We start from the raw sequence: 27,034 nt of genomic DNA, 5'->3' as shown, positions 1-27,034 counted from the left end.
TGATACTAAAGAACTGAAACTATTCCTGTTTCAGCAATATTTTCATTGCACTTGTAAGTGAATAGTAACGGTAAGCTGTTCCTGCACTGCTCTTGTGTACAAAGATCAACAACAAAGGGGCCACTAAAATGTAAAAAATATATATATATTGTTCTGCACTACTCTAATATGCTATATATACAGTATACATGCTAAAGGAACAGTAGAAATATTTTTAAACATTTTAGTTCAGATTAAAAACTGGAAAGATATGTCTTAGTGGTAAATTATTAAATGTGTAATTGCCTTCTACAGTATTTTATATGGTACACAGTGAACAACAGAGTAAACAAGGGCTGATAACCAAAATCCACCCATATTTTATCATGGTAAATTATTCATAATATAACATAAAAAATACCAAGTATTCAGGATTGTAAATGGCAAGTACATGTTGTTGTCCAAAAAAATGACCAGAACATTAGTTTTTATAGTTCACAGTGTAGTATGAGGTGTTTTCAATAAATATAACAAATAAAACTCAGCAGTAAGCAATAATATTTTTATTAATATCCTTATTGCAGTATTTTAGATTGTCTTTCAGATGTTATTCATGCATAAAATATCCTTATGTTAATTATTTTTTTCCACAGTAAATAATCTATCCCTGATTGGGTCTGCATTTGTATAGAAAGCATGTAAGAAAAGCTTGAGTATCCTAAAATACAAGAGAGTAAATTCAAACTTAAGACAGAATGTCAGTATTGGTTGGAACTGACGTATTAAAGCACACATAACACAAGATAAATTGCAGTTTAGCAAATGTGAATTGGTGTGTATTAAACATCAGGTGTATTTGTTTTGTTCGGATTAACTGCTCAAAATACTCAACTTTCTTTAAACAGAAGCCCTTAATGTCGCTGTTATTAGGTGCAGAGTCTTTTTGTGAGTCTCTATGTTCAATGATTCATTAAAATTAAGCCTGCAATTGTTTTAGAATTCCAAGCCATTTATGTGTTACTGTACTTGAAGCTAAATCAAGTGGTCCCCAAAGCAATTTACTCCATTTGATAGAGAAGCTTCAGTTGATGATTTTTTTAATTTTCTACATAATAAATCAACTTGGTAATTGAGCATTCAGTTTAAGGGATTACTCTCTCTATTTTGTTGATTACTCATTTGTGGTTTAGAATTGTTTGTGGGGATGCTTAAGTTTAATTGATAAAATTCTAAGCGACTTCAGCTGCAAAATCTGAATGCTCAGCTCCATCCATTGGTAATGTCATTACTTGGGGCTTTAGACTGTGCTGTTTGGTTCACTATGTTCATTATACAGGGTGTCCCTAAAGTCTGGAAAATAGGAAATATCACTATATCTGTGTGTGTATATAAAATATAAAATATATCACTATATAGGCTCACCAGACCTTAACCACTAGGACCCTGGTTGCCATTGTGCTACATGCTGGGGTCCAGTGCGCTCCTTTGCCTTTAAGAGGGGTGGCTCCCTCAGGTCCACCTGCCCTTGATCTATCCATTAAATGCATGTGCCTCTACTATGGGGACTCACAAATTTTAGAGTTAGGACCATAGATGATCAGGGTGCCGTGTCGTGGCTCTGTGGCTTACGTATGTATTTGCAAATGTGTGCTAACTAAACCCCTGTTATAAACGCATACTGTTAGACAGGTTAATTCGGTTGTTAGCAAGCTGGCTGGCAAGTTGTCCAAGAACATTGTTCTCTCCCTCTTTTTTCACTATGTGATGCCTGTTTATGTGTCCTTGCTTCATAAGCCAGTTATAGACTTGGGCGGGTGGCCACTTTTATGCATGTTTGATTTTTTGGTACGTGGGTGCACTAGGACCCTGGTTGCCATTGTGCTACATGCTGGGGTCCAGTGCGCTCCTTTGCCTTTAAGAGGGGTGGCTCCCTCAGGTCCACCTGCCCTTGATCTATCCATTAAATGCATGTACCTCTACTATGGGGACTCACAAATTTTAGAGTTAGGACCACAGATGATCAGGGTGCCGTGTCGTGGCTCTGTGGCTTACATATGTATTTGCAAATGTGTGCTAACTAAACCCCTGTTATAAACGCATACTGTTAGACAGGTTAATTCGGTTGTTAGCAAGCTGGCTGGCAAGTTGTCCAAGAACATTGTTCTCTCCCTCTTTTTTCACTATGTGATGCCTGTTTATGTGTCCTTGCTTCATAAGCCAGTTATAGACTTGGGCGGGTGGCCACTTTTATGCATCACCAGACCTTAACCCCCTTTACTTCTTTTTTTGGGGTATGCTAAAGGAGGTGTACTCAATGAAAATCACAGAATCACCCGAAGGAATGCATCATGAACGAATATGTTCAAACTGAAGGAAGTGCGGAGTTACTGCATCACGTTCATGTGAATCTTGCAAAGCACATGGAACTTTGCATTACGAATAGTGGAAATCACATTGAACATGTTATTGATTAATATTTAAATGAAATAAAATGTTGTTGATCAATTTATTGAAATGTATTAAAAATTTGCATTTTGCCTATGTGTCCAGATTTTAGGGACACCCTGTACATTTTCAATGCGATTATTTCCATTGCAGACCATAAAGCACTGTGAATGGATGAAAACCCTTCTGTTGGCTCCCTATTAGCACAAGGGTACAAGAGATAAGGGAACAGAGGTGAGGACTTATTAACAAGACTGTTACTTTAAGCCACACATACCACGAACATTTGAGTTTAACTGTCAATTGCAAACAATTCACATATTCTGAAAACAAGTCACCATCTTTCTTTCCTGGAAAGACATCCACAATTTACATTTTTGGGGAAGAGTAAAAAGTGTGCGTCTCTGTGTGTGTTTTATTGAAATGCAAACATCTTACATACCTATGTTCATTTAGCAAATAAAGTGAACATCTTCTCAAGTACTTAAGGAATACTAAATATATTTTTCACACTTAGCTCACATAAAATTTAGATTTCCGTTCTGTTCACTTATTCAGCTATATGTTTTGCATGCTATTTAACGCAGAAACAGAAGACAACGTAAAGAACCAAATGCCTACTTCTTGCAGTTAAATACCTTGTGCTGCAGGTTACGGCACTTTACAATTACCACTATATTGCTTGCACTGTTTTCTAAATAGGCCTGTCAAGGGGAGTTGTGATTAATGTGCTTTCATTCTTAATAATAATACCAAAAATAAGTGCAGTGCATCTAAAATAAAACTAAATTCTAAAGTGTAACAACAACAATAAAGTGCATGCCACAAAAAATGCATATGTCTGTGAACATAGCATCACCAAAAATAATTGTATGCGAAATTACAAATATATCAGAAAATCCTTTAAAACATGATATCGAACAGTAAAAACATAAACAGTCTCCATAATAGGTCAAAGCAATCAAACTCAAAGTGACATGTATTTTTGGAGGTTTGCACTTTATTATTGTTGTAACACTTTATGATTTTGTTTTATTTTAGAAGGATTGCACTTATTTTTTGGTATTTATGTTTACATTGGTGTGAAACAATTTTTATGTGCCTGCTGGCTGCTAGGGGAAGTTAGGACATCAGTACATAGTTGCGCAGACAGTTTTGTTTTGTTTTTTGTTTGTTTCTGGTATCACTCATAGCATTGATTTATATATTATCCAGGTCCAAAAAAATCAGGTGCAATGCAGCTACAGTATTTATTAAAACATGTGTGGAAAATTAACTTTTCATTTTGTTGAAAAAAAATACTGTTATCCTTTCTAAATTTTAGTTGGTTTTTACTACACATTGTATAATAAGTCACTTATGGAAGCTAATTTCAGCATCCATCACTCATTAACTGTGTCATTGCTGTTTGACAGCTTCTTGGAGGGGTAAATACAGCTGGATCTTTTATGCCTGGGTGTAAGTCAAAGAATCGCGTGGAGGTAGTCATGCTTTCATTCTTGGTGTATGTTTCTTGCACTGGGTAACAATCCTTGCCTGTGTACACTCCAACCCAGGTTTCAGCTGTAGGCAAAACAAAGTACACAAATTAGAAAACTTACCTGCACACTTCAAAAAGAAAAATATATTTTTTTTTAGATTTCTGAATTCCTACAAGTATATAATGTATTAATGGCGATCTAAAGGCAAAACATGAACTTTGCTGTTATGGAATCAGCACAGTAATATATATCCAAACATTATGTAATGATATAATAAATATGCTTGTTTATTTGCTTATTTTAAAAAAATGACTCTGTAGCAGAGCGATCATTTACTCCTGTTCTGATCCAGGTGCAGGCCCCTTGAATTAATTTTTCCATAATCCCTGGTTTCCTAGACATTCCTAAAAAAGGTAAGTTTCTCTGCCCCCCCACATTACGTTGTCCAGAAAGGCCATACCTGATGAGGCAGAGGTATCTGGGCAAGTGATCTGCAGCCAGGTAAGAGGCCCTCCACTGTCAGAACTGGTGCCCAACAGTATGGGCAGCTGCCAGCTAGGTCAGTGCCTAACAACATGAAAATTCTCCAAAAGGCCCAAATCCTGTGGGAAGCACCCTTGCAATTGTTAACAGAGTACTGCAGTTCCAGTGGGGTGTCCTTGGGTCCTTCCATCTGTCTGCCTGTGTTATAAGAGCTACCCTGGACATCACAATTTAGCCATGTTCTGTGCGGTTATACCGAAGCAGTGATTCTCAGCTTGACTCTTGGGGGGAGATTTACTAAAACTTGAGCACTCAGAATCTGAAACAGCCATGCATGGTAGCCAATCAGCTTCTAATTTCAGCTTGTTCACTTAAGCTTTGACAATAACACTTGGAAGCTGATTGGTTTCTATGCAGAATTTCACCTGATTTTTGCACTCTCCAGTTTTAGTATAAAACCTCCTTTGTTGTTATTAAGTCTTATAGAGACTATTTTATTATCCACGGGTTGCCCTGAATGAGCCACAGAAATATTGCTGTAAAGAGTCCACATTTGTGCAGCTTTCGTAATCTGTTTTGTATTATTCTGCAGTGTTTGCATGCATTTTGCCATTCTAACCCTGTTTTGTATTATTGATTCTAACATTGCACCTGTTTAGCAGACCACAAGTTCATTCAGCTGCCTATACATACTGTTACAATTATTCATGCTGTAAACCACGACTGTCCAACCTGCGGCCCACGGGTTGCATGTGGCCCAAGATGGCTATGAATGTGGCTCAAAATTCATAAACTTACTTAAAAATGTTGATTTTGGTTTTTTTTTTCTGTAAAAATACATTTATATAGTGCGGCTGAAGAAAAATTTGACAATATCTTTTACTGGACTTTTATAAGTTTTATCTTCCCAAAGAAAAATATCCCACTCTTCAAGATCATTCCTTATTCATGCCATTAGTTTTTGGCAGCACCTATATTTGTGAGCAACTATTTTCAAGAATGACGCACATGAAGGGCAAGATTAGAACCAAAATATTCGATGAGCACCTTATGAATACATTGAGGATTGCTACTACATCTAGAGATGAGCGAATCGAAGTATCCGAAGTGGAATTCGAGTCGAATATCGGAAAAATTTCGATTCGTGCCGAATCCGAAAAACAGCCTAATTCGGACGCGCGAATCGAAATTTTTCCGAAAATGGCGGCTGACATGTGCGGCGACGGAGCGGGGATGTCGGGGAAGGCGCGCAGACAAGGCGCGCTGCCCCATAATGCATTCCTCAACGACATGTGATCGCATCAGCCAATCAGCAGCCAGCCAGCCAGCACTGTGTAATGGTCGAGGTATATATAGCGGCCATTTTGGAAATCTTCATTTGCCTGCAGTCATTGAACAGAGGCAGACCGCTCTGTACTAGGGACAGGGACAGAGTTAGGGCCACAGAAACGAGAATTGGGGACAGAGAGAAGTTACTTAGGGACAGAGAACCATTACTCAGGGACACAGACTTGTTAATGAGGGCCACAGAATCGTTATTTAGGGACAAAGAAACGCTAGTTAGGGCCACAGAATTCATACTCAGGGACAGACAGAATTGTTACTCAGTGCCAGAGAATTGTTACTTAGGGCCACAGAAACGTTATTAGGGCCACAGAATTTTTACTCAGGGACAGACAGAATTGTTACTGAGTGCCAGAGAATTGTTACTCAGGGACAGACAGAATTGTTACTGAGTGCCAGAGAATTCTTACTCAGGGCCACAGAATTCATTCTCAGGGACAGACAGAATTGTTACTCAGGGACAGACAGAATTGTTACTGAGTGCCAGAGAATTGTTACTCAGGGACAGACAGAATTGTTACTGAGTGCCAGAGAATTGTTACTCAGGGACAGACAGAATTGTTACTGAGTGCCAGAGAATTGTTACTCAGGGACAGACAGAATTGTTACTGAGTGCCAGAGAATTGTTACTCTCACAGACACAAAATTGTTACTTGCACAGACACAGAATTGTTACTTGCACAGACACACAATTGTTACTCAGGGCCACAGAATTCATACTCAGGGACAGACAGAATTGTTACTGAGTGCCAGAGAATTCTTACTCAGGGCCACAGAATTCATACTCAGGGACAGACAGAATTGTTACTCAGGGACAGACAGAATTGTTACTGAGTGCCAGAGAATTGTTACTCAGGGACAGACAGAATTGTTACTGAGTGCCAGAGAATTCTTACTCAGGGACAGACAGAATTGTTACTGAGTGCCAGAGAATTGTTACTCTCACAGACACAAAATTGTTACTTGCACAGACACAGAATTGTTACTCGCACAGAGACAGAATTGTTACTCAGGGCCACAGAATTCATACTCAGGGACAGACAGAATTGTTACTGAGTGCCAGAGAATTGTTACTCAGGGACAGACAGAATTGTTACTGAGTGCCAGAGAATTGTTACTCTCACAGACACAAAATTGTTACTTGCACAGACACAGAATTGTTACTTGCACAGACACACAATTGTTACTCAGGGCCACAGAATTCATACTCAGGGACAGACAGAATTGTTACTGAGTGCCAGAGAATTCTTACTCAGGGCCACAGAATTCATACTCAGGGACAGACAGAATTGTTACTCAGGGACAGACAGAATTGTTACTGAGTGCCAGAGAATTGTTACTCAGGGACAGACAGAATTGTTACTGAGTGCCAGAGAATTGTTACTCTCACAGACACAAAATTGTTACTTGCACAGACACAGAATTGTTACTTGCACAGACACACAATTGTTACTCAGGGCCACAGAATTCATACTCAGGGACAGACAGAATTGTTACTGAGTGCCAGAGAATTGTTACTCAGGGACAGACAGAATTGTTACTGAGTGCCAGAGAATTCTTACTCAGGGCCACAGAATTCATTCTCAGGGACAGACAGAATTGTTACTCAGGGACAGACAGAATTGTTACTGAGTGCCAGAGAATTGTTACTCAGGGACAGACAGAATTGTTACTGAGTGCCAGAGAATTGTTACTCAGGGACAGACAGAATTGTTACTGAGTGCCAGAGAATTGTTACTCAGGGACAGACAGAATTGTTACTGAGTGCCAGAGAATTGTTACTCTCACAGACACAAAATTGTTACTTGCACAGACACAGAATTGTTACTTGCACAGACACACAATTGTTACTCAGGGCCACAGAATTCATACTCAGGGACAGACAGAATTGTTACTGAGTGCCAGAGAATTCTTACTCAGGGCCACAGAATTCATACTCAGGGACAGACAGAATTGTTACTCAGGGACAGACAGAATTGTTACTGAGTGCCAGAGAATTGTTACTCAGGGACAGACAGAATTGTTACTGAGTGCCAGAGAATTCTTACTCAGGGACAGACAGAATTGTTACTGAGTGCCAGAGAATTGTTACTCTCACAGACACAAAATTGTTACTTGCACAGACACAGAATTGTTACTCGCACAGAGACAGAATTGTTACTCAGGGCCACAGAATTCATACTCAGGGACAGACAGAATTGTTACTGAGTGCCAGAGAATTGTTACTCAGGGACAGACAGAATTGTTACTGAGTGCCAGAGAATTGTTACTCTCACAGACACAAAATTGTTACTTGCACAGACACAGAATTGTTACTTGCACAGACACACAATTGTTACTCAGGGCCACAGAATTCATACTCAGGGACAGACAGAATTGTTACTGAGTGCCAGAGAATTCTTACTCAGGGCCACAGAATTCATACTCAGGGACAGACAGAATTGTTACTCAGGGACAGACAGAATTGTTACTGAGTGCCAGAGAATTGTTACTCAGGGACAGACAGAATTGTTACTGAGTGCCAGAGAATTGTTACTCTCACAGACACAAAATTGTTACTTGCACAGACACAGAATTGTTACTTGCACAGACACACAATTGTTACTCAGGGCCACAGAATTCATACTCAGGGACAGACAGAATTGTTACTGAGTGCCAGAGAATTGTTACTCAGGGACAGACAGAATTGTTACTGAGTGCCAGAGAATTCTTACTCAGGGCCACAGAATTCATTCTCAGGGACAGACAGAATTGTTACTCAGGGACAGACAGAATTGTTACTGAGTGCCAGAGAATTGTTACTCAGGGACAGACAGAATTGTTACTGAGTGCCAGAGAATTGTTACTCAGGGACAGACAGAATTGTTACTGAGTGCCAGAGAATTGTTACTCAGGGACAGACAGAATTGTTACTGAGTGCCAGAGAATTGTTACTCTCACAGACACAAAATTGTTACTTGCACAGACACAGAATTGTTACTTGCACAGACACACAATTGTTACTCAGGGCCACAGAATTCATACTCAGGGACAGACAGAATTGTTACTGAGTGCCAGAGAATTCTTACTCAGGGCCACAGAATTCATACTCAGGGACAGACAGAATTGTTACTCAGGGACAGACAGAATTGTTACTGAGTGCCAGAGAATTGTTACTCAGGGACAGACAGAATTGTTACTGAGTGCCAGAGAATTCTTACTCAGGGACAGACAGAATTGTTACTGAGTGCCAGAGAATTGTTACTCTCACAGACACAAAATTGTTACTTGCACAGACACAGAATTGTTACTCGCACAGAGACAGAATTGTTACTCGCACAGAGACAGAATTGTTACTCAGGGCCACAGAATTCATACTCAGGGACAGACAGAATTGTTACTGAGTGCCAGAGAATTGTTACTCAGGGACAGACAGAATTGTTACTGAGTGCCAGAGAATTGTTACTCTCACAGACACAAAATTGTTACTTGCACAGACACAGAATTGTTACTTGCACAGACACACAATTGTTACTCAGGGCCACAGAATTCATACTCAGGGACAGACAGAATTGTTACTGAGTGCCAGAGAATTCTTACTCAGGGCCACAGAATTCATACTCAGGGACAGACAGAATTGTTACTCAGGGACAGACAGAATTGTTACTGAGTGCCAGAGAATTGTTACTCAGGGACAGACAGAATTGTTACTGAGTGCCAGAGAATTGTTACTCTCACAGACACAAAATTGTTACTTGCACAGACACAGAATTGTTACTTGCACAGACACACAATTGTTACTCAGGGCCACAGAATTCATACTCAGGGACAGACAGAATTGTTACTGAGTGCCAGAGAATTGTTACTCAGGGACAGACAGAATTGTTACTGAGTGCCAGAGAATTGTTACTCTCACAGACACAAAATTGTTACTTGCACAGACACAGAATTGTTACTCGCACAGAGACAGAATTGTTACTCAGGGCCACAGAATTCATACTCAGGGACAGACAGAATTGTTACTGAGTGCCAGAGAATTGTTACTCAGGGAAGACAGAATTGTTACTGAGTGCCAGAGAATTGTTACTCAGGGACAGACAGAATTGTTACTGAGTGCCAGGGAATTGTTACTCTCACAGACACAAAATTGTTACTTGCACAGACACAGAATTGTTACTCGCACAGAGACAGAATTGTTACTCAGGGCCACAGAATTCATACTCAGGGACAGACAGAATTGTTACTGAGTGCCAGAGAATTGTTACTCAGGGACAGACAGAATTGTTACTGAGTGCCAGAGAATTGTTACTCTCACAGACACAAAATTGTTACTTGCACAGACACAGAATTGTTACTTGCACAGACACACAATTGTTACTGAGTGCCAGAGAATTGTTACTCAGGGACAGACAGAATTGTTACTGAGTGCCAGAGAATTGTTACTCAGGGACAGTCAGAATTGTTACTGAGTGCCAGAGAATTGTTACTCAGGGACAGACAGAATTGTTACTGAGTGCCAGAGAATTGTTACTCGCACAGACACAAAATTGTTACTTGCACAGACACAAAATTGTTACTTGCACAGACACAGAATTGTTACTCGCGCAGACACAGAATTGTTACTCAGGGCCACAGAATTCATACTCAGGGACAGACAGAATTGTTACTGAGTGCCAGAGAATTGTTACTCAGGGACAGACAGAATTGTTACTGAGTGCCAGAGAATTGTTACTCAGGGACAGACAGAATTGTTACTGAGTGCCAGAGAATTGTTACTCAGGGACAGACAGAATTGTTACTGAGTGCCAGAGAATTGTTACTCGCACAGACACAAAATTGTTACTTGCACAGACACAGAATTGTTACTCGCACAGACACAGAATTGTTACTCGCACAGACACAGAATTGTTACTCAGGGCCACAGAATTCATACTCAGGGACAGACAGAATTGTTACTGAGTGCCAGAGAATTGTTACTCAGGGACACCTAATCGTTGAATTAAATAGTATGTCAGACAACATGCAGAGGAGTGGCAGAGGAGGCAATGTTTTAGGAGCGAGCAGACGTGGCAGCAGAGGAAGGGGTCGAGGCAGCAGTATTCGCAGCCAGAGGCCAGTGCTCCCGGTGTCATCCAGCGGTCGTGTCTCCACCGACAACCCTGCCGTCATTGATTGGTTGGCTCGGTCGTCTTCCTCTTCCCAGGTCACCTCTGACACCTACAGCCAACGGTCGGTGGGTACGTCAGACACAACCGTTAGTTGGCATGGCCCGGGACCAAGCCCACTGAAATCACGTGTCCTCTACCTGCCCCTGTCCTTTGCTGTTCCCTCACCAAGCGAAGTATCGCATGCTGTGGGCTCAGCCCCACTGTACAGTGAGGAAGAGCTAACAGAGGGCGGTCAGGAACGGGGGGAGACATCGGCCTTTTCAGCAGCCAAGCGAACAAGTACTGGCGAGGAGAGTGGCTCGGTAGCCGGTCTAGAGACAGGTCTGTCTCCTGACCCAGACGCAGCCGAGGGGGCTAGTAGTGAGGCGGAGACCCTACTTGATGATGAGGAGGTTGATCGCACTTGGCAGCCTCGTCGTCATCAGGCAATTTCTTCCGCATCATCAGGAGAAGAGGGTGGCAGCTTGGCAGCGAGCAAAACAGTCGGTGGGTTGCCCAGGAGACAGCAGCAGGGTCGCATCAGTGTCAGTGGAGCCAAACGTCCACGGAGTAGAGCACCAGCTCCACTGCAGCCTACCACCACGGCCAGTAGTGGTGCCGGTGCGCACGGAGGAAGTAGCAGTCAGCCAGTGAAGAGTAGCGGGGGCAAAGTTTCCTACTCGGTGGTGTGGCAATTTTTCCTCAAGCCGCCCGAGGAAGTAAACGTAGCCGTATGTCGACTATGTGGCCAGAAATGCAAGCGTGGCCAGGGGGCCCATGTTGGGACTACAGCGTTGCGTCAGCATATGCAGCGTCACCATTCGGTGGCCTGGGAAAACCGTGATAAACATACGGCGGTTCTGCCTGCCCCAGCCCCCGCTCCATCACCCGCTCCGTTACTTGCTCCGTCACCCGACGTCGTCAATCGCCCTCTATCAGCCAGTCAAGGCTCCAACACCTCTGCTGAGGGGAGTTGTCGCTCGTTGGCATCTTCCGCTCGTTCAGATGCTCCTTCTCCTGCTACTCCTCTTCTCGGATTCCGTCAACAGTCTTTCTTGGAATCCGTATCCAAGAGACAACAGTTTGCGAGCACGCACCCGACGGTGCAAAAGCTGAACGTCCTCCTGTCCAAGTTGCTGGTGCTGCAGTCCCTCCCTTTCCAACTGGTGGACTCAGCACCTTTCCGAGAAATGATGGCTTGTGCCGCGCCGCGGTGGAGAGTGCCAAGCCGTCATTTCTTTGCCCAAAAGGCAGTGCCAGCCCTGCATTCACATGTAGAAGAGATGGTGGGCCAGTCTTTGAGCATGTTGGTCTCTGCCAAAGTGCACGGCAGCGCCGACGTGTGGAGCTGTAACTACGGTCAGGGACAGTACATGTCATTTACGGCCCACTGGGTGAACGTGGTGCCGGCACAGCCGCACCAGCAACTTGGACAGGTCACGACGCTTTTGCCTCCACGTTTGCACGTCCTTGGTCCAGCAAGCATGTCCGCCTCTACCACCTCTTTTTCCGCCGTGTCCTCAGCCGCCACCCCCGTGCCAAGTCCCATTACCCGACCGGCATATCACATGTGCAGGGCGCAACGGTGTCACGCTGTGCTGCACCTGGTATGCCTTGGCGAACGTAGTCACACAGGGGAGGAACTGCTGAGTGTAATGAACAGAGAAATCGACAGATGGCTGTCTCCGCGCAAACTAAAAATCGGAACCATGTTGACTGACAACGGAAAGAACATGGTGTCTGCTCTGCGTCAAGGAAGGTTGTGCCATGCGCCATGCATGGCTCACGTGTTCAATCTGGTTGTCAAGCGGTTCCTAAAATCCACCATCCCACTGCAAGACATCCTTAAAATGTCACGTAAACTGTGCATGCATTTCAGCCATTCCTACACCGCAAAGAACACCCTCATTGAGCTGCAGCGGCAGAACGGAATTCCACAGCATCGCCTGATCTGCGACGTTGCAACAAGGTGGAATTCAACCCTACACATGTTAGACCGCCTTTACGAGCAGCGAAAGGCCATCACCGATTTCCTGATGTTACAAGCGGATAAAGGTACTCCCCTGTGTAACTTAGATGTCAGCCATTGGCAGCTCATGCGTGACACCTGCCGCTTGCTCAGGCCCTTTGAGGAGGCCACGCTATTCGTGAGTCGGCAGGACTATGGGATGAACGACGTCATTCCTCTGTTGCACGTCCTGGAACAAATGCTGTTAACAATGGCTGGTCAGGGTGCGGTAGACGTGGCGCACAGATCTCAACGCCACATGACCCCTGTGGGGGCAGGACAGGAAGAAGAGGAGGAGGTAGAGGAGGACATTTGTGCTCAGGAATTATTGAGTGAAATGGGTGGTTTTTCCACTCAGCGGACAGGAGTGGAGGAGCAGGAGCATCTGGTAGAGGAGGAGGAGGAGGAGACAGAGGACCCAGACGCACCGTGGCAGTATGCTGTGGAGATGGAGGCAGGGAGTCCCTCGCATTCCTTGGCACAAATGGCCCATAGCATGCTCGGTTGCTTGCGTAGCGACAGCCGAATAATAACCATCAGACAGAGGGATGACTTTTGGCTGTCCACCTTGTTGGACCCTCGCTACCGGTCCAAAATGGTGGCCTTTTTCACACCTGCTGAGAGGGAGGCCAAAATTACGTACTATAAAAACCACCTATGTAGTCAGTTGGTCTCTGCCTTTGTGCGCCATCGTCCATCCTCAGACACTGTGGGCCCTGTGCGCTCGCGTTCCGCTGGCATGGCAGCAGGGGAGGGGTGGGGTGGTAGGAGCAGCGGCAGCTCCACCAGCAGCGGCTGCCTCAGTCTGCAGTCGATGATGAGTAGCTTTCTTCACCAGCGCAGTGAGGAAACTACTAACCAGCCGCAGCAGCAGCAGCAGCATCAGGTGGACCTGGAGCAGGAGCTCAAACAACAGGCTTGGGCCTACTTGGACAGCACCCTGCCAACCGAGGTAGACAATCCCCTTGACTACTGGGCAACGAAACTTGACCTTTGGCCCCAACTAGCTGAATTTGCCCTTGAAAGGCTGTCATGCCCGGCCAGTAGCGTGGCATCGGAGCGCGTGTTTAGTGCGGCAGGAGGTATTGTAACTCCGCGGAGGACACGACTGTCCACCCAAAGTGTGGAGAGACTCACGTTTGTGAAAATGAATCAGGCGTGGATTAGTCTGGATTTCAAACCACCAGTTCCTGACACAACTGACTAAATCCGCCATGAATCATGCCTCAAACATGTGCCACTTTCAGGTCTCCTCACACTGCTGGTGTGTTGAATTTTTTGACATAGGGTGCTGGCAGATTACGGGCCTCCTATAGCTGCTGCCAGGCCCCTAATCTGCCATAGGCCCCTATATACCACCTCCTCCTGCTGCTGCCAGGTCCAGAGTCTCTCATGGGTCCCTGTACGGCCTCCCATTGCTGCTGTCTCCATCGCCACACTCTGCTGCCATGTGCCACTTTCAGGTCTCTTCACACTGCTGGTGTGTTAAATTTTTTGACATAGGGTGCAGGCAGATTACGGGCCTCACATAGCTGCTGCCAGGCCCCTAATCTGCCATGGGCCCCTATATACCGCCTCCTCATGCTGCTGCCAAGTCCATAGTCTGTCATGGTCCCTGTACGGCCTCCCATTGCTGCTGTCTCCATCGCCACACTCTGCTGCCATGTGCCACTTTCAGGTCTCTTCACACTGCTGGTGTGTTAAATTTTTTGACATAGGGTGCAGGCAGATTACGGGCCTCACATAGCTGCTGCCAGGCCCCTAATCTGCCATGGGCCCCTATATACCGCCTCCTCATGCTGCTGCCAAGTCCAGAGTCTGTCATGGTCCCTGTACGGCCTCCCATTGCTGCTGTCTCCATCGCCACACTCTGCTGCCATGTGCCACTTTCAGGTCTCTTCACACTGCTGGTGTGTTAAATTTTTTGACATAGGGTGCAGGCAGATTACGGGCCTCACATAGCTGCTGCCAGGCCCCTAATCTGCCATGGGCCCCTATATACCGCCTCCTCATGCTGCTGCCAAGTCCATAGTCTGTCATGGTCCCTGTACGGCCTCCCATTGCTGCTGTCTCCATCGCCACACTCTGCTGCCATGTGCCACTTTCAGGTCTCTTCACACTGCTGGTGTGTTAAATTTTTTGACATAGGGTGCAGGCAGATTACGGGCCTCACATAGCTGCTGCCAGGCCCCTAATCTGCCATGGGCCCCTATATACCGCCTCCTCATGCTGCTGCCAAGTCCAGAGTCTGTCATGGTCCCTGTACGGCCTCCCATTGCTGCTGTCTCCATCGCCACACTCTGCTGCCATGTGCCACTTTCAGGTCTCTTCACACTGCTGGTGTGTTAAATTTTTTGACATAGGGTGCAGGCAGATTACGGGCCTCACATAGCTGCTGCCAGGCCCCTAATCTGCCATGGGCCCCTATATACCACCTCCTCCTGCTGCTGCCAGGTCCAGAGTCTCTCATGGGTCCCTGTACGGCCTCCCATTGCTGCTGTCTCCATCGCCACACTCTGCTGCCATGTGCCACTTTCAGGTCTCTTCACACTGCTGGTGTGTTAAATTTTTTGACATAGGGTGCTGCAAGATAACGGGCCTCACATAGCTGCTGCCAGGCCCCTAATCTGCCATGGGCCCCTATATACCGCCTCCTCATGCTGCTGCCAAGTCCATAGTCTGTCATGGTCCCTGTACGGCCTCCCATTGCTGCTGTCTCCATCGCCACACTCTGCCATGTGCCACTTTCAGGTCTCCTCACACACTGCTGGTGTGTTGAATTTTTTGACATAGGGTGCTGGCAGATTACGGGCCTCCCATAGCTGCTGCCAGGCCCCTAATCTGCCATGGGCCCCTATATACCGCCTCCTCATGCTGCTGCCAAGTCCAGAGTCTGTCATGGGTCCCTGTACGGCCTCCCATTGCTGCTGTCTCCATCGCCACACTCTGCCATGTGCCACTTTCAGGTCTCCTCACACACTGCTGGTGTGTAGAATTTTTTGACATAGGGTGCTGGCAGATTACGGGCCTCCCATAGCTGCTGCCAGGCCCCTAATCTGCCATGGGCCCCTATATACCGCCTCCTCATGCTGCTGCCAAGTCCAGAGTCTGTCATGGGTCCCTGTACGGCCTCCCATTGCTGCTGTCTCCATCGCCACACTCTGCCATGTGCCACTTTCAGGTCTCCTCACACTGCTGGTGTGTTGAATTTTTTGACATAGGGTGCTGGCAGATTACGGGCCTCCTATAGCTGCTGCCAGGCCCCTAATCTGCCATGGGCCCCTATATACCGCCTCCTCATGCTGCTGCCAAGTTCAGAGTCTGTCATGGGTCCCTGTACGGCCTCCCATTGCTGCTGTCTCCATCGCCACACTCTGCCATGTGCCACTTTCAGGTCTCCTCACACTGCTGGTGTGTTGAATTTTTTGACATAGGGTGCTGGCAGATTACGGGCCTCCTATAGCTGCTGCCAGGCCCCTAATCTGCCATAAGCCCCTATATACCGCCTCCTCATGCTGCTGCCAAGTCCAGAGTCTGTCATGGGTCCCTGTACGGCCTCCCATTGCTGCTGTCTCCATCGCCACACTCTGCCATGTGCCACTTTCAGGTCTCCTCACACACTGCTGGTGTGTTGAATTTTTTGACATAGGGTGCTGGCAGATTACGGGCCTCCTATAGCTGCTGCCAGGCCCCTAATCTGCCGTAGGCCCCTATATACCGCCTCCTCATGCTGCTGCCAGGTCCAGAGTCTCTCATGGGTCCCTGTACGGCCTCCCATTGCTGCTGTCTCCATCGCCACACTCTGCCATGTGCCACTTTCAGGTCTCCTCACACTGCTGGTGTGTTCCATTTTTTGTCATAGGGTGCTGGCAGATTATGGGCCTCCCATAACTGCTGCCAGGCCCCTAATCTGCCATGGGCCCCTATACCGACTCCTCATGCTGTGACGTTGCAACAAGGTGGAATTCAACCCTACATATGTTAGACCGCCTTTACGAACAGCAAAAGGCCATCACAGATTTCCTGATGTTAAAAGCAGATAAAGGTACTCCCTGTGTAACTTAGATGTCAGCCATTGGCAGCTCATGCGTGACACCTGCGCTTGCTCAGGCCCTTTGAGGAGGCCACGCTATTCGTGAGTCGGCAGGACTATGGGATGAACGACGTCATTCCTCTGTTGCACGTCCTGGAACAAATGCTGTTAACAATGGCTGGTCAGGGTGCGGTAGACGTGGCGCACAGATCTCAACGCCACATGGCCCCTGTGGGGGCAGGACTGGAAGAAGAGGAGGAGGTAGAGGAGGACATTGGTGCTCAGGAATTATTGAGTGAAATGGGTGGTTTTTCCACTCAGCGGACAGGAGTGGAGGAGCAGGAGCATCTGGTAGAGGAGGAGGAAGAGGAGACAGAGGACCTAGACGCACCGTGGCAGTATGCTGTGGAGATGGAGGCAGGGAGTCCCTCGCATTCCTTGGCACAAATGGCCCATAGCATGCTCGGTTGCTTGCGTAGCGACAGCCGAATAATAACCATCAGACAGAGGGATGACTTTTGGCTGTCCACCTTGTTGGACCCTCGCTACCGTTCAAAAATGGTGGCCTTTTTCACACCTGCTGAGAGGGAGGCCAAAATAACGTACTATAAAAAACACCTATGTAGTCAGCTGGTCTCTGCCTGTCTGCGCCAACGTCCATCCTCAGACACTGTGGGCCCTGTGCGCTCGTGTTCCGCTGCCATGGCAGCAGGGGAGGGGTGGGGTGGTAGGAGCAGTGGCAGCTCCACCAGCAGCGGCTGCCTCAGTCTGCAGTCGATGATGAGTAGCTTTCTTCACCAGCGCAGTGAGGAAACTACTAACCAGCCGCAGCAGCAGCAGCAGCATCAGGTGGACCTGGAGCAGGACCTCAAACAACAGGCTTAGGCCTACTTGGACAGCACCCTGCCAACCGAGGTAGACAATCCCCTTGACTACTGGGCAACGAAACTTGACCTTTGGCCCCAACTAGCTGAATTTGCCCTTGAAAGGCTGTCATGCCCGGCCAGTAGCGTGGCATCGGAGCGCGTGTTTAGTGCGGCAGGAGGTATTGCAACTCCGCGGAGGACACGACTGTCCACCCAAAGTGTGGAGAGACTCACGTTTGTGAAAATGAATCAGGCGTGGATTAGTCTGGATTTCAAACCACCAGTTCCTGACACAACTGACTAAATCCGCCATGAATCATGCCCCAAACATGTGCCACTTTCAGGTCTCCTCACACTGCTGGTGTGTTCCATTTTTTGTCATAGGGTGCTGGCAGATTACGGGCCTCCCATAGCTGCTGCCAGGCCCCTAATCTGCCATGGGCCCCTATACCGCCTCCTCATGCTGCTGCCAAGTCCAGAGTCTCTCATGGGTCCCTGTACGGCCTCCCATTGCTGCTGCCTCCATCGCCACACTCTGCCATGTGCCACTTTCAGGTCTCCTCACACTGCTGGTGTGTTCCATTTTTTGTCATAGGGTGCTGGCAGATTACGGGCCTCCCATAGCTGCTGCCAGGCCCCTAATCTGCCATGGGCCCCTATACCGCCTCCTCATGCTGCTGCCAGGTCCAGAGTCTCTCATGGGTCCCTGTACGGCCTCCCATTGCTGCTGTCTCCATCGCCACACTCTGCCATGTGCCACTTTCAGGTCTCCTCACACTGCTGGTGGGTTCCATTTTTTGTCATAGGGTGCTGGCAGATTACGGGCCTCCCATAGCTGCTGCCAGGCCCGTAATCTGCCATGGGCCCCCGTACCGACTCCTCATGCTGCTGCCAGGCCCGTAATCTGTCATGGGCCACTGTTGTCGCTTGTTGGCATATTCCGCTCGTTCAGATGCTCCTTCTCCTGCTACTCCTCTTCACGGATTCCGTCAGCAGTCTTTCTTGGAATCCGTTTCCAAGAGACAACAGTTTGCGAGCACGCACCCGACGGTGCAGAAGCTGAACGTCCTCCTGTCCAAGTTGCTGCTGCCAGGCTCGTAATCTGTCATGCGCCCCTGTACCGCCTCCTCATGCTGCTGCCAGGTCCAGAGTGTGTCATGGGCCCCCGTACCGACTCCTCATGCTGCTGCCAGGCCCGTAATCTGTCATGGGCCCCTGTACCGCCTCCCCATGCTGCTGCCAGGTCCAGAGTGTGTCATGGGTCCCTGTACGGCCTCCCATTGCTGCTGCCAGGCCCGTAATCTGCCATGGGCCCCTGTACCGACTCCTCATGCTGCTGCCAGGCCCGTAATCTGTCATGGGCCCCTGTACCGCCTCCTCATGCTGCTGCCAGGTCCAGAGTGTGTCATGGGTCCCTGTACGGCCTCCCATTGCTGCTGTCTCTATCGCCACACTCTGCCATGTGCCACTTTCAGGTCTCCTCACACTGCTGGTGGTTTCCATTTTTGTCATAGGGTGCTGTATGGCCTCCCATTGCTGCTGCCTCCACCGCCACACTGTGGCTCCACACTCTGGTTTTGGCCCCGTGACTGCCCAAATGAGTGAAGTGTGCGGTGATTCTAAGATCGACGGCACTCATCTGCATGTCATACTGACTGACAGTATTATTTCTCTTCCCCAGCAGACTCCAAGGGCATTTAAATTAAAGGTACAGTGTTCTGCACTAATATTAAGTCTCTCTGAAGCCTAGAAACACCCTTTTTTAAGTTAAATTCACAGCGAATTTATTCGACTCGAATCGAATATTGTCCACGAATTCGCCGAATCAGTCGAATCGAATTTTTCATTTCTTCGCTCATCTCTAACTACATCCATTGAACTATATCACACTAGTTTTATGTTGCCCTCTTTTACTTCTATAATAGAAAATTGTACAAAAAAAGAAGTTTTTTTTTTTAACTCAGATAGGTACATTATCTATATTAGTGATTGTTTGCTTGTGATCTGCCTGACTTTTTCTGCTCATCAGCTATCCTTCTTGTTTATTATTATTGTATTTTATGTGTGGCCCAAGACAATTCCTTTTCTTCCAAAATGGCCCAGGAAAGTCAAAAGGTTGGACACCCCTGGTGTAAACGCTATCTATTACTTACCATAGCTCTCTCATACTTCTGGTATTATGTGCATAATTAGCAGTGCCTTTCTAGCCACTTCATGTGAGGGACACATGTATTATAAATACTAATATTTCCCAGTCTGCATTTTGGCTACCGTTGATGCAGTCATACAAGGCGGCATTATCTGTATTCCCCATGCCCACTGCAAAGTACAGAAAATAGAGAGGAAGGGCTTTTATCAGATTGGCAAAGGTTGTTCTAAAGGCATGGTTATAGGTAACATCTCCCCTCAATATCTGGACGCATGTAAGTTCAGTTGTAGTCACGCACAAAGCATTCTGCAGTACGTGATAATCATATTCACAGGCGATGACTATTTTGTGTTATGATGATCAAGGAAGTTGGTGTTGTGGAATTTTTCAAAGGGCATGTTTTTCAACTTGCATTTTTAAAGACTATTCCACAACACATGGAAATTCATTACCTTAGTAGGTACTTGATTTCTATTTTTTACCATAGATCAGGGGTCAAACTTTCTAAACAAAGGGCCAGTTTATTGTTTTTCAGAATTTGAGGGGGCCAGACTGTGGCCAGTGTGGGTAAACAATGCCCTGGCATCAATGGGAGTAAACAGTGCCACATCATTGATAGTAGTAGGAGGAATATTGCCGTATTGTTGGTATCAGGGGAAGGAATCATGCCCCATTGTTGGTGTCAGTGGGAGGAATAATGCCCCATTGTTGATGTCAGTGAGAAAAATAGTGCCCCAGGGGTAGGAATTCTATTCTCAGCATCAGTGACAGGAATTATGCCCCATTGTTGGTTTCAGTGGGAGAAATAATGCCCCATTGTTGGGGCCAATGGTAGGAATAGTGCCCCATTGTTGGTGTCAGTGACAGGAATTATGCCTGATTGTTCGTGTCAGTGGGAGGAATAGTGCATTGTATAAGTGGGAGGAATAGGGCCCCAAGTGCTGGATAAAAGCAAGAAAAAGCCCACATCTGGCCCCCCACTTATGGTTTGGATACCACTGCCATAGATACTCTTTAACCGCTTGTTGACCACCTCACGCTGGAGTACAGTGACAGAGCAGGTCACGCATCTAATGCGTGATCCAGCATTGGCTGAACTAAGAACCCTCCCCTTCTGAAGACTTCTTGGATGTATGCCATCATTTGCCTAGGCATGGAAACCAGGAAGGAACTGAAGAAATGTAAAAAAAATGTAAAGCAAGTAAATATGGCATACCTTCCTATCCATTTACTAATGCTAGCAGCATGAGATTAAAAATAGTCAAATGTTGATTGAGAGAGTGAAGTTCCACTTTTGCTATTTTGTGGCTGTTTTTATTTTTTCAGTTTGTGTGAATGATAACATCTGTCAGAGATCAAAGCATATTTGTTCTTGGCTGATGTGCAACATAAAGGAAAGGTGAAGGCAGGAGTATAGGTCCTGTTTAACCTATATATAACTCAGTAGTATACAATTTGTCAGATGTGATTGGCTAAATTTGTTAAATTTCTTGGAACCAGTCAAGAGGTGATCTCTTAGTGTCCATTCTATTGATATTCTACTGAATCTGGCCCCAATGATCCATTCAACAAACACATTATTTGTTGCTAGAATTGAACTGATGGTGTAAATTTTGGTCCCCCACCCCAACTCACTGGGGTTAGTTTATGGCATTATTGATTTTAAATAAGGCAATTATATGACTGGGATGCATGATGTATGACATTCCAGTTACTCCATTTAGTTCCCTCATATGCAAAATGTTTGAAATCATGTTTTGGGGTTTCGGAACACAGTGATGACCGGGCTTGGACATTGAAATGCCGAATGCAAGCAGGCATAACAGAACCACTGGTTTCTGTATGAAGGGGATTAAGGAGTAAATAGAATCTGATTTATAAAGAATAATCTCCTATCGTTGTTATCTTGAGGGAGTATTAGGGCTTTGGACAAAATATCCAATCTTGCCATAGCCTTTCTTCCATCAGTCTGCTGAACTTTATATTTACCTATTATCCATTACATCATGATAGAAAACAATCACCTAATGTCAATCAGGTAAGATCATATGACATATCTGGGCACCTTTGGTTATACAATTAAACACTTATATTTATAGAGGCAGTTAGATACTAGAAGATCAACAGATGAATCAGAACAATGAATAAATGTGAGCTGCTAAAAGCCATAGCAGGTGCCTGTCAAAAAGTAATATTTATTAGTTTTATTGCCTGACTTTGTAGCTGAAATCACTCGTTCTAACATTGCAAAAACTGGTCAATACATTAGACATTTTGCAGCTGTTTTTCTCTAATTTCTGCCGGTGTGCACTCACCTCAGGGATCTCAGTCTCTGTGTAGACAATTAAAGAGGAAAAAAAGATATGGATAAAAAAGAACTTTGTGCAATATTAATTGGATTACCATCTCAGGCCTATACAGAGTAACGTGAACCTATTCATAGCACTGTAAGGTTTGAAAACTTCCCATGGGAACCATACTGTCTACCTTTCGATATACAAGTTTCCACTGTGTCCAGCATTAATGTTTAGCTATGCTCCTGGGATATCAAGCTCTGCAAGTAAATGAACAGGCATTGTTGATCTTAGTAACAAGCACATCACTATAGGTAACTAAGGAAGCTTCCTTTCCTAAGGTCAATGAAATTCCTCATGTACTTTCATCTCATCTTTTTAAAGGTAATATCTTTTTCAGTTTGTCCACAGTTTTTCCTATAGATAAAACAAGTATGTTCTAGTATTTTTCTATTGGTATCTATGGAAAAAGAAAGAGAGGCTTGTCGGGTTTATCAGAATATAGTTTGTTAGAATTATTTCTAAAGGAAAAACTATTGGTTCTTTATTTTATCTATTTTTATTCTGCTGTTTTTATATATTTTTTAATATACACTGCTCAAAAACAATTAAAGGAACACTTTTTAAGCAGTATAGCATCACAACAATTAAGTTCCTGGGATATTGATCTGGTCAGTTAGGTAGCAGAGGGGGTTGTTAATCAGTTTCAGCTTCTCTGGTGTTAATGAAATTAACAACAGGTGCACTGGATGGGCAACAATGAGACAAAACCAAAAACAGGAATGGTTTTACAGGGGGAGGACACTGACATTTTTTCCCTACTCATCTTTTCACTAGTTTTGCATTTGGCTAGGGTCAGTGTCACTACTGGTAGCATGAGGCAATACCTGGACCCTACAGAGGTTGCACAGGCAGACCAGCTTCTCCAGCTTGGCACATCAATACAAGCCATTGCCAGGTTTGCTGTGTCTCCCAGCACACTCTCAAGAGCATGGAGGAGATTCCAGGAGACAGGCAGTTTCTCTAGGAGAGCTGGACAGGGCTATAGAAGGTCCTTAACCCATCAGCAGGACTGGTATCTGCTCCTTTGTGCAAAGAGGAACAGGATGAGCACTGCTTGAGCCCTACAAAATGACCTCCAGCAGGCCACTGGTGTGAATGTCTCTGACCAAACAATCAGAAACAGACTTCCAGAGGGTAGCCTGAGGGCCTTATATCCTCTAGTGGGCCCTGTGCTCACTGTCAGGCACCATAGAGCTCGATTTGCATTTGCCACTGAACACCAGAATTGGCAGGTCTGCCACTGGCGCCCTGTGCTTTTCACAGATGAGAGCAGGTTTATCCTGAGCACATGTGACAGATGTGAAAGGGTCTGGAGAAGCCGTGGAGAATGTTATGCTGCCTGTCATGTTTCACATGACTGTCATATTGACTGTCATATGCCTTTAAATGTTTTCAGTGTTTTGTCTCTGCTCCTATCTTTCCTTTAGTTTAGATAATGTTGCATAGATAGCCCTCCCCTCTTCCCAGAGATGCATTGCAACAGCCTCATGGCAAGAAGAAAAAACAGTATGTTCTTTCGATCTATGGAATGTTCATTGTTGTAAGATTCTCTCAGTTTATGGAATAAACTTCTCAAGATCTACAAGATGTCATTCTCATTGAGTCACTGACTGTGGTATCCATCAGAGGTTGAAATTTTTGCTATCTCATCACAGCCGTGAGTTACAGAGATCACACTATCAATGCTTAGATTGGAGCCAACAGAATAGTCGAAAGAATAGTGGAATGCTTCATAAGAATCCTTGCTAACTAGTATACACAGTAAGATTTTACATGGATACTTGATTTTACAGCTATAGAGAGTGCAGCCACCTCTACACAAGTCTGTATATGCCTCCAAGTATATCCCAGCATAACACTAATCAGTGTCAGGACAAATTATTGATGTGAATGTTTTACAACTGCAAGTTTATACACTGCATGTGTACACATTACAACACAACTGTTGTCTGTGAACTTATAAGAAAGAAAAAGAAAATCTTCCTGCAATTATTGCATTAAAACCTGAACTCAGTCACAGAAGAAGTTATACATTTCTCTGTAAGCTTTCTATCAACCCCTCTCCTTGCTAACATGATGTTTCATGGAAGTAGTATACAGTCTGGGGAAACTAATACACAACCACAATCAGAGCTTCATCCAGAGCAGGACTTAAACCCTGAATTAGATAAAAGAGAAAAACGCTTAACAAAACTAAGCTGGAAAGTACAAGAAAATCTTAATGCTGATAAAGAAGAATTGCTGTCTAATATTAATGACTTATGGACTAACACGGTTAAATGCATGTCTGCTCTCTCCCAACAATCTCATGAGCCATTAGAACTAGAGGGTGCTATTCAGCAATTGAATGTTGCTTATGAGAATTATCAAAGACTGTGTGTTAAATATATTGCTCTGTTAAAGCGGTACCACACTCAAGAGTCATTGGAAGAATTAAGGAGTTTTGAGGAGCTCAATCTTGAAAGAGACAATTTATTAGTGCAAACAAAGACAAAGGCAGAGGTGAGAATAGCACAGCTTCATGAATCCAGATCTTATCGCTCTGCATCTACTAGACGCTCCTCAAGATCTTCCAAATCCATACAATCAAGATCTTCTACACTCAGTCAACAACTAATAAAAGCCTGTGCTGACGCTGAAGCTTCTAAAATTCAGGCAGCTTTCGCCCAAAGGAAAGCAGAAATGGAGGCTCAGGCCGCACAAATGGAGGCTCAGGCCGCACATCAGAAAGCAGAAAGAGAGGCTCAGGCTGCAGAAATAGAGGCTCAGGCCGCACATCAAAAAGCACAAATGGAGGCTCAGGCCGCACATCAGAAAGTAGAAAGAGAGGCTCAGGCTGCAGAAATAGAGGCTCAGGCTGCATATAAGAAAGCAGAAATGGAGGCTCAGGCCGCACATCAGAAAGCAGAGAAAGAAGCTGAAGCCACACGCCAAAAGGTAGAAATTGAAGTTTTGGAAAAACAATGCCACAGCCATGGCAAGGTTAAGGGTCTTAAAACAAGCTGCTAGTGAAAACGAAAGAGACAACAGTTCCAGACACTCAGTTGTATTTTATGTCTAAGATTCTTCACACATCTCTCCAGAACGTCAACTTTCTGTCACAGCAGCCACACTACTCCATCAAAGTCTCTTCTCTGCACCTACTGTATCTCAAGACCATTTGCCCTTATATCCTCCAATACATCAGACCGCAGCATCTCAGCTAGCCGCAGACACTGGTGTGTATTTAACAGACCATCCATTATACTTTGGCACCAACAGAGTACTTCCTAGAAAACGCACTACTGTACAAACCAACATGCCAATGGACTTTAACCTCCCTAGCAGTATGATTATGTCCATATTTCTGTGCTCAAAGCAGTAAATTTTTTTACATGGAAATACTGTATGTTTTTTTTTTATTGTAGGCCTGTAATTTTTAGGACTAATTCACTGAAATCTGTCCGAACAAGAGTCTAGTAAACATCCCGGGTAGGATAAAACTTGAAACACGAAATCATAAATTATAATTTAATAAATAATCATAAAAAATAATAATATAATAATAATACATTTAATTCAATAATATAATCAAACCAAAAACACTGAAATTTGAAATATAGCGCCAAGTTCGCACATCACTGAGCAAAGTCGCAAAATCGTTTTCAGTGTCTGATGACGAATTTCCCCACGAATCATTATCACTCAATTCTGCAAGTGGTTCTGATTTGCTATTTGCTGTTCTCTAGCTGGTCTAAAACCGCTTTTGACCTAAAGGGACACTTTTTGGACACCATGGACATTTCTCAGTTTCCAGGCAGAAAGAACAGTCAAAATGCAGGCAGGGCACCGGACAAAGCACTAGGAACAAAATGTATGTGAAATGGTTTGATACAGTAATGTTTTACTATGTGATTTTAGTGATTTCAGTGAATGTCACTTTTTTGTCATTTTCAAATTTCCCGCCGTTCCGTCCCCCGTACGTCCCGACACTCGCAGGGGACGGAACGCCGGATTACATTGCCGGGGACACTAAAGGAGGGACATCGCGGGAGCGCAGGACAAGGTAAGTGATCGAGGGATCCCGGAGCAGCGCTGCATGGTAAGCCCGAGTGTAGCTCGGGGTTACCACTTGTGGTACTGAAACTTTACCCCGAGCTACACTCGGGAATACCATCAGCGAGGTTAAGCCAACTCCAACATTGAATGCCTTAGCAGCAACATATGTTCCCAAGTCACTCCACGTAAGTTCACCAAACGTCACAACCAACTCTGTTCCACCTGCAGTCATGCACCCAAAATATGAAAACACGGACATGTCACAGTTTGCTAAATACATGCTCCGCAGTGAGCTTGTTAAGACAGGCCTCACCAAGTTTGATGACAAGCCTGAAAATTACAGAGGCTGGAAATCCACTTTTAAGGCCACAATGAGTGACCTAGACATCAATGCCACAGAGGAATTAGATCTACTCATCAAATGGCTAGGTCCCCAGTCTACTGTACTCATCAAGAGACTCAAAGCAGTTCATATTGGCAACCATGCTGCAGGCCTTAATGCTGCTTGGGGCAGACATGAACATACCTTTGGCAGCCCAGAGGCCATTAAAGATGCTTTATTCAAAAGGTTGCAAAGATTCCCAAGGATTTCTACTAACGACAATCTAAAGTTTCAAGAACTCAGCAATGTTCTATTAGAGCTTCAACTTGCTAAGGCTGACATCAACTTACCTGGTCTTAATTACCTTGACACCTCTCATGGCATCAAATCTATTGTTCTCAAG

At 45.2% G+C, this 27,034-nt stretch overlaps 1 protein-coding gene across 1 annotated transcript in view; it reads right to left on the bottom strand.

Moving 5' to 3' along the window:
- Positions 1-527: 527 nt before the first annotated feature.
- EPDR1 (ependymin related 1) overlaps positions 528-27,034 on the bottom strand; it is a 75,752-nt gene continuing 49,245 nt past the window's right edge. Inside the window, exon 3 of the mRNA XM_089687069.1 lies at positions 528-3,987. Coding sequence (XP_089543195.1) covers positions 3,797-3,987 — 191 coding nt within the window. The 3' untranslated portion in view covers positions 528-3,796. The remainder of the gene's footprint in view (positions 3,988-27,034) is intronic.

This window comes from Staurois parvus, unplaced genomic scaffold (genome assembly GCF_062004578.1).
Source record: "Staurois parvus isolate SC_StPar_1 unplaced genomic scaffold, SC_StPar_1.0 ptg000020l, whole genome shotgun sequence".
Classification (NCBI taxonomy): Eukaryota; Metazoa; Chordata; class Amphibia; order Anura; family Ranidae; genus Staurois; species Staurois parvus.
Note: the sequence above shows the minus strand (reverse complement) of the source record. Positions and strands in the feature narration are given on the sequence as shown.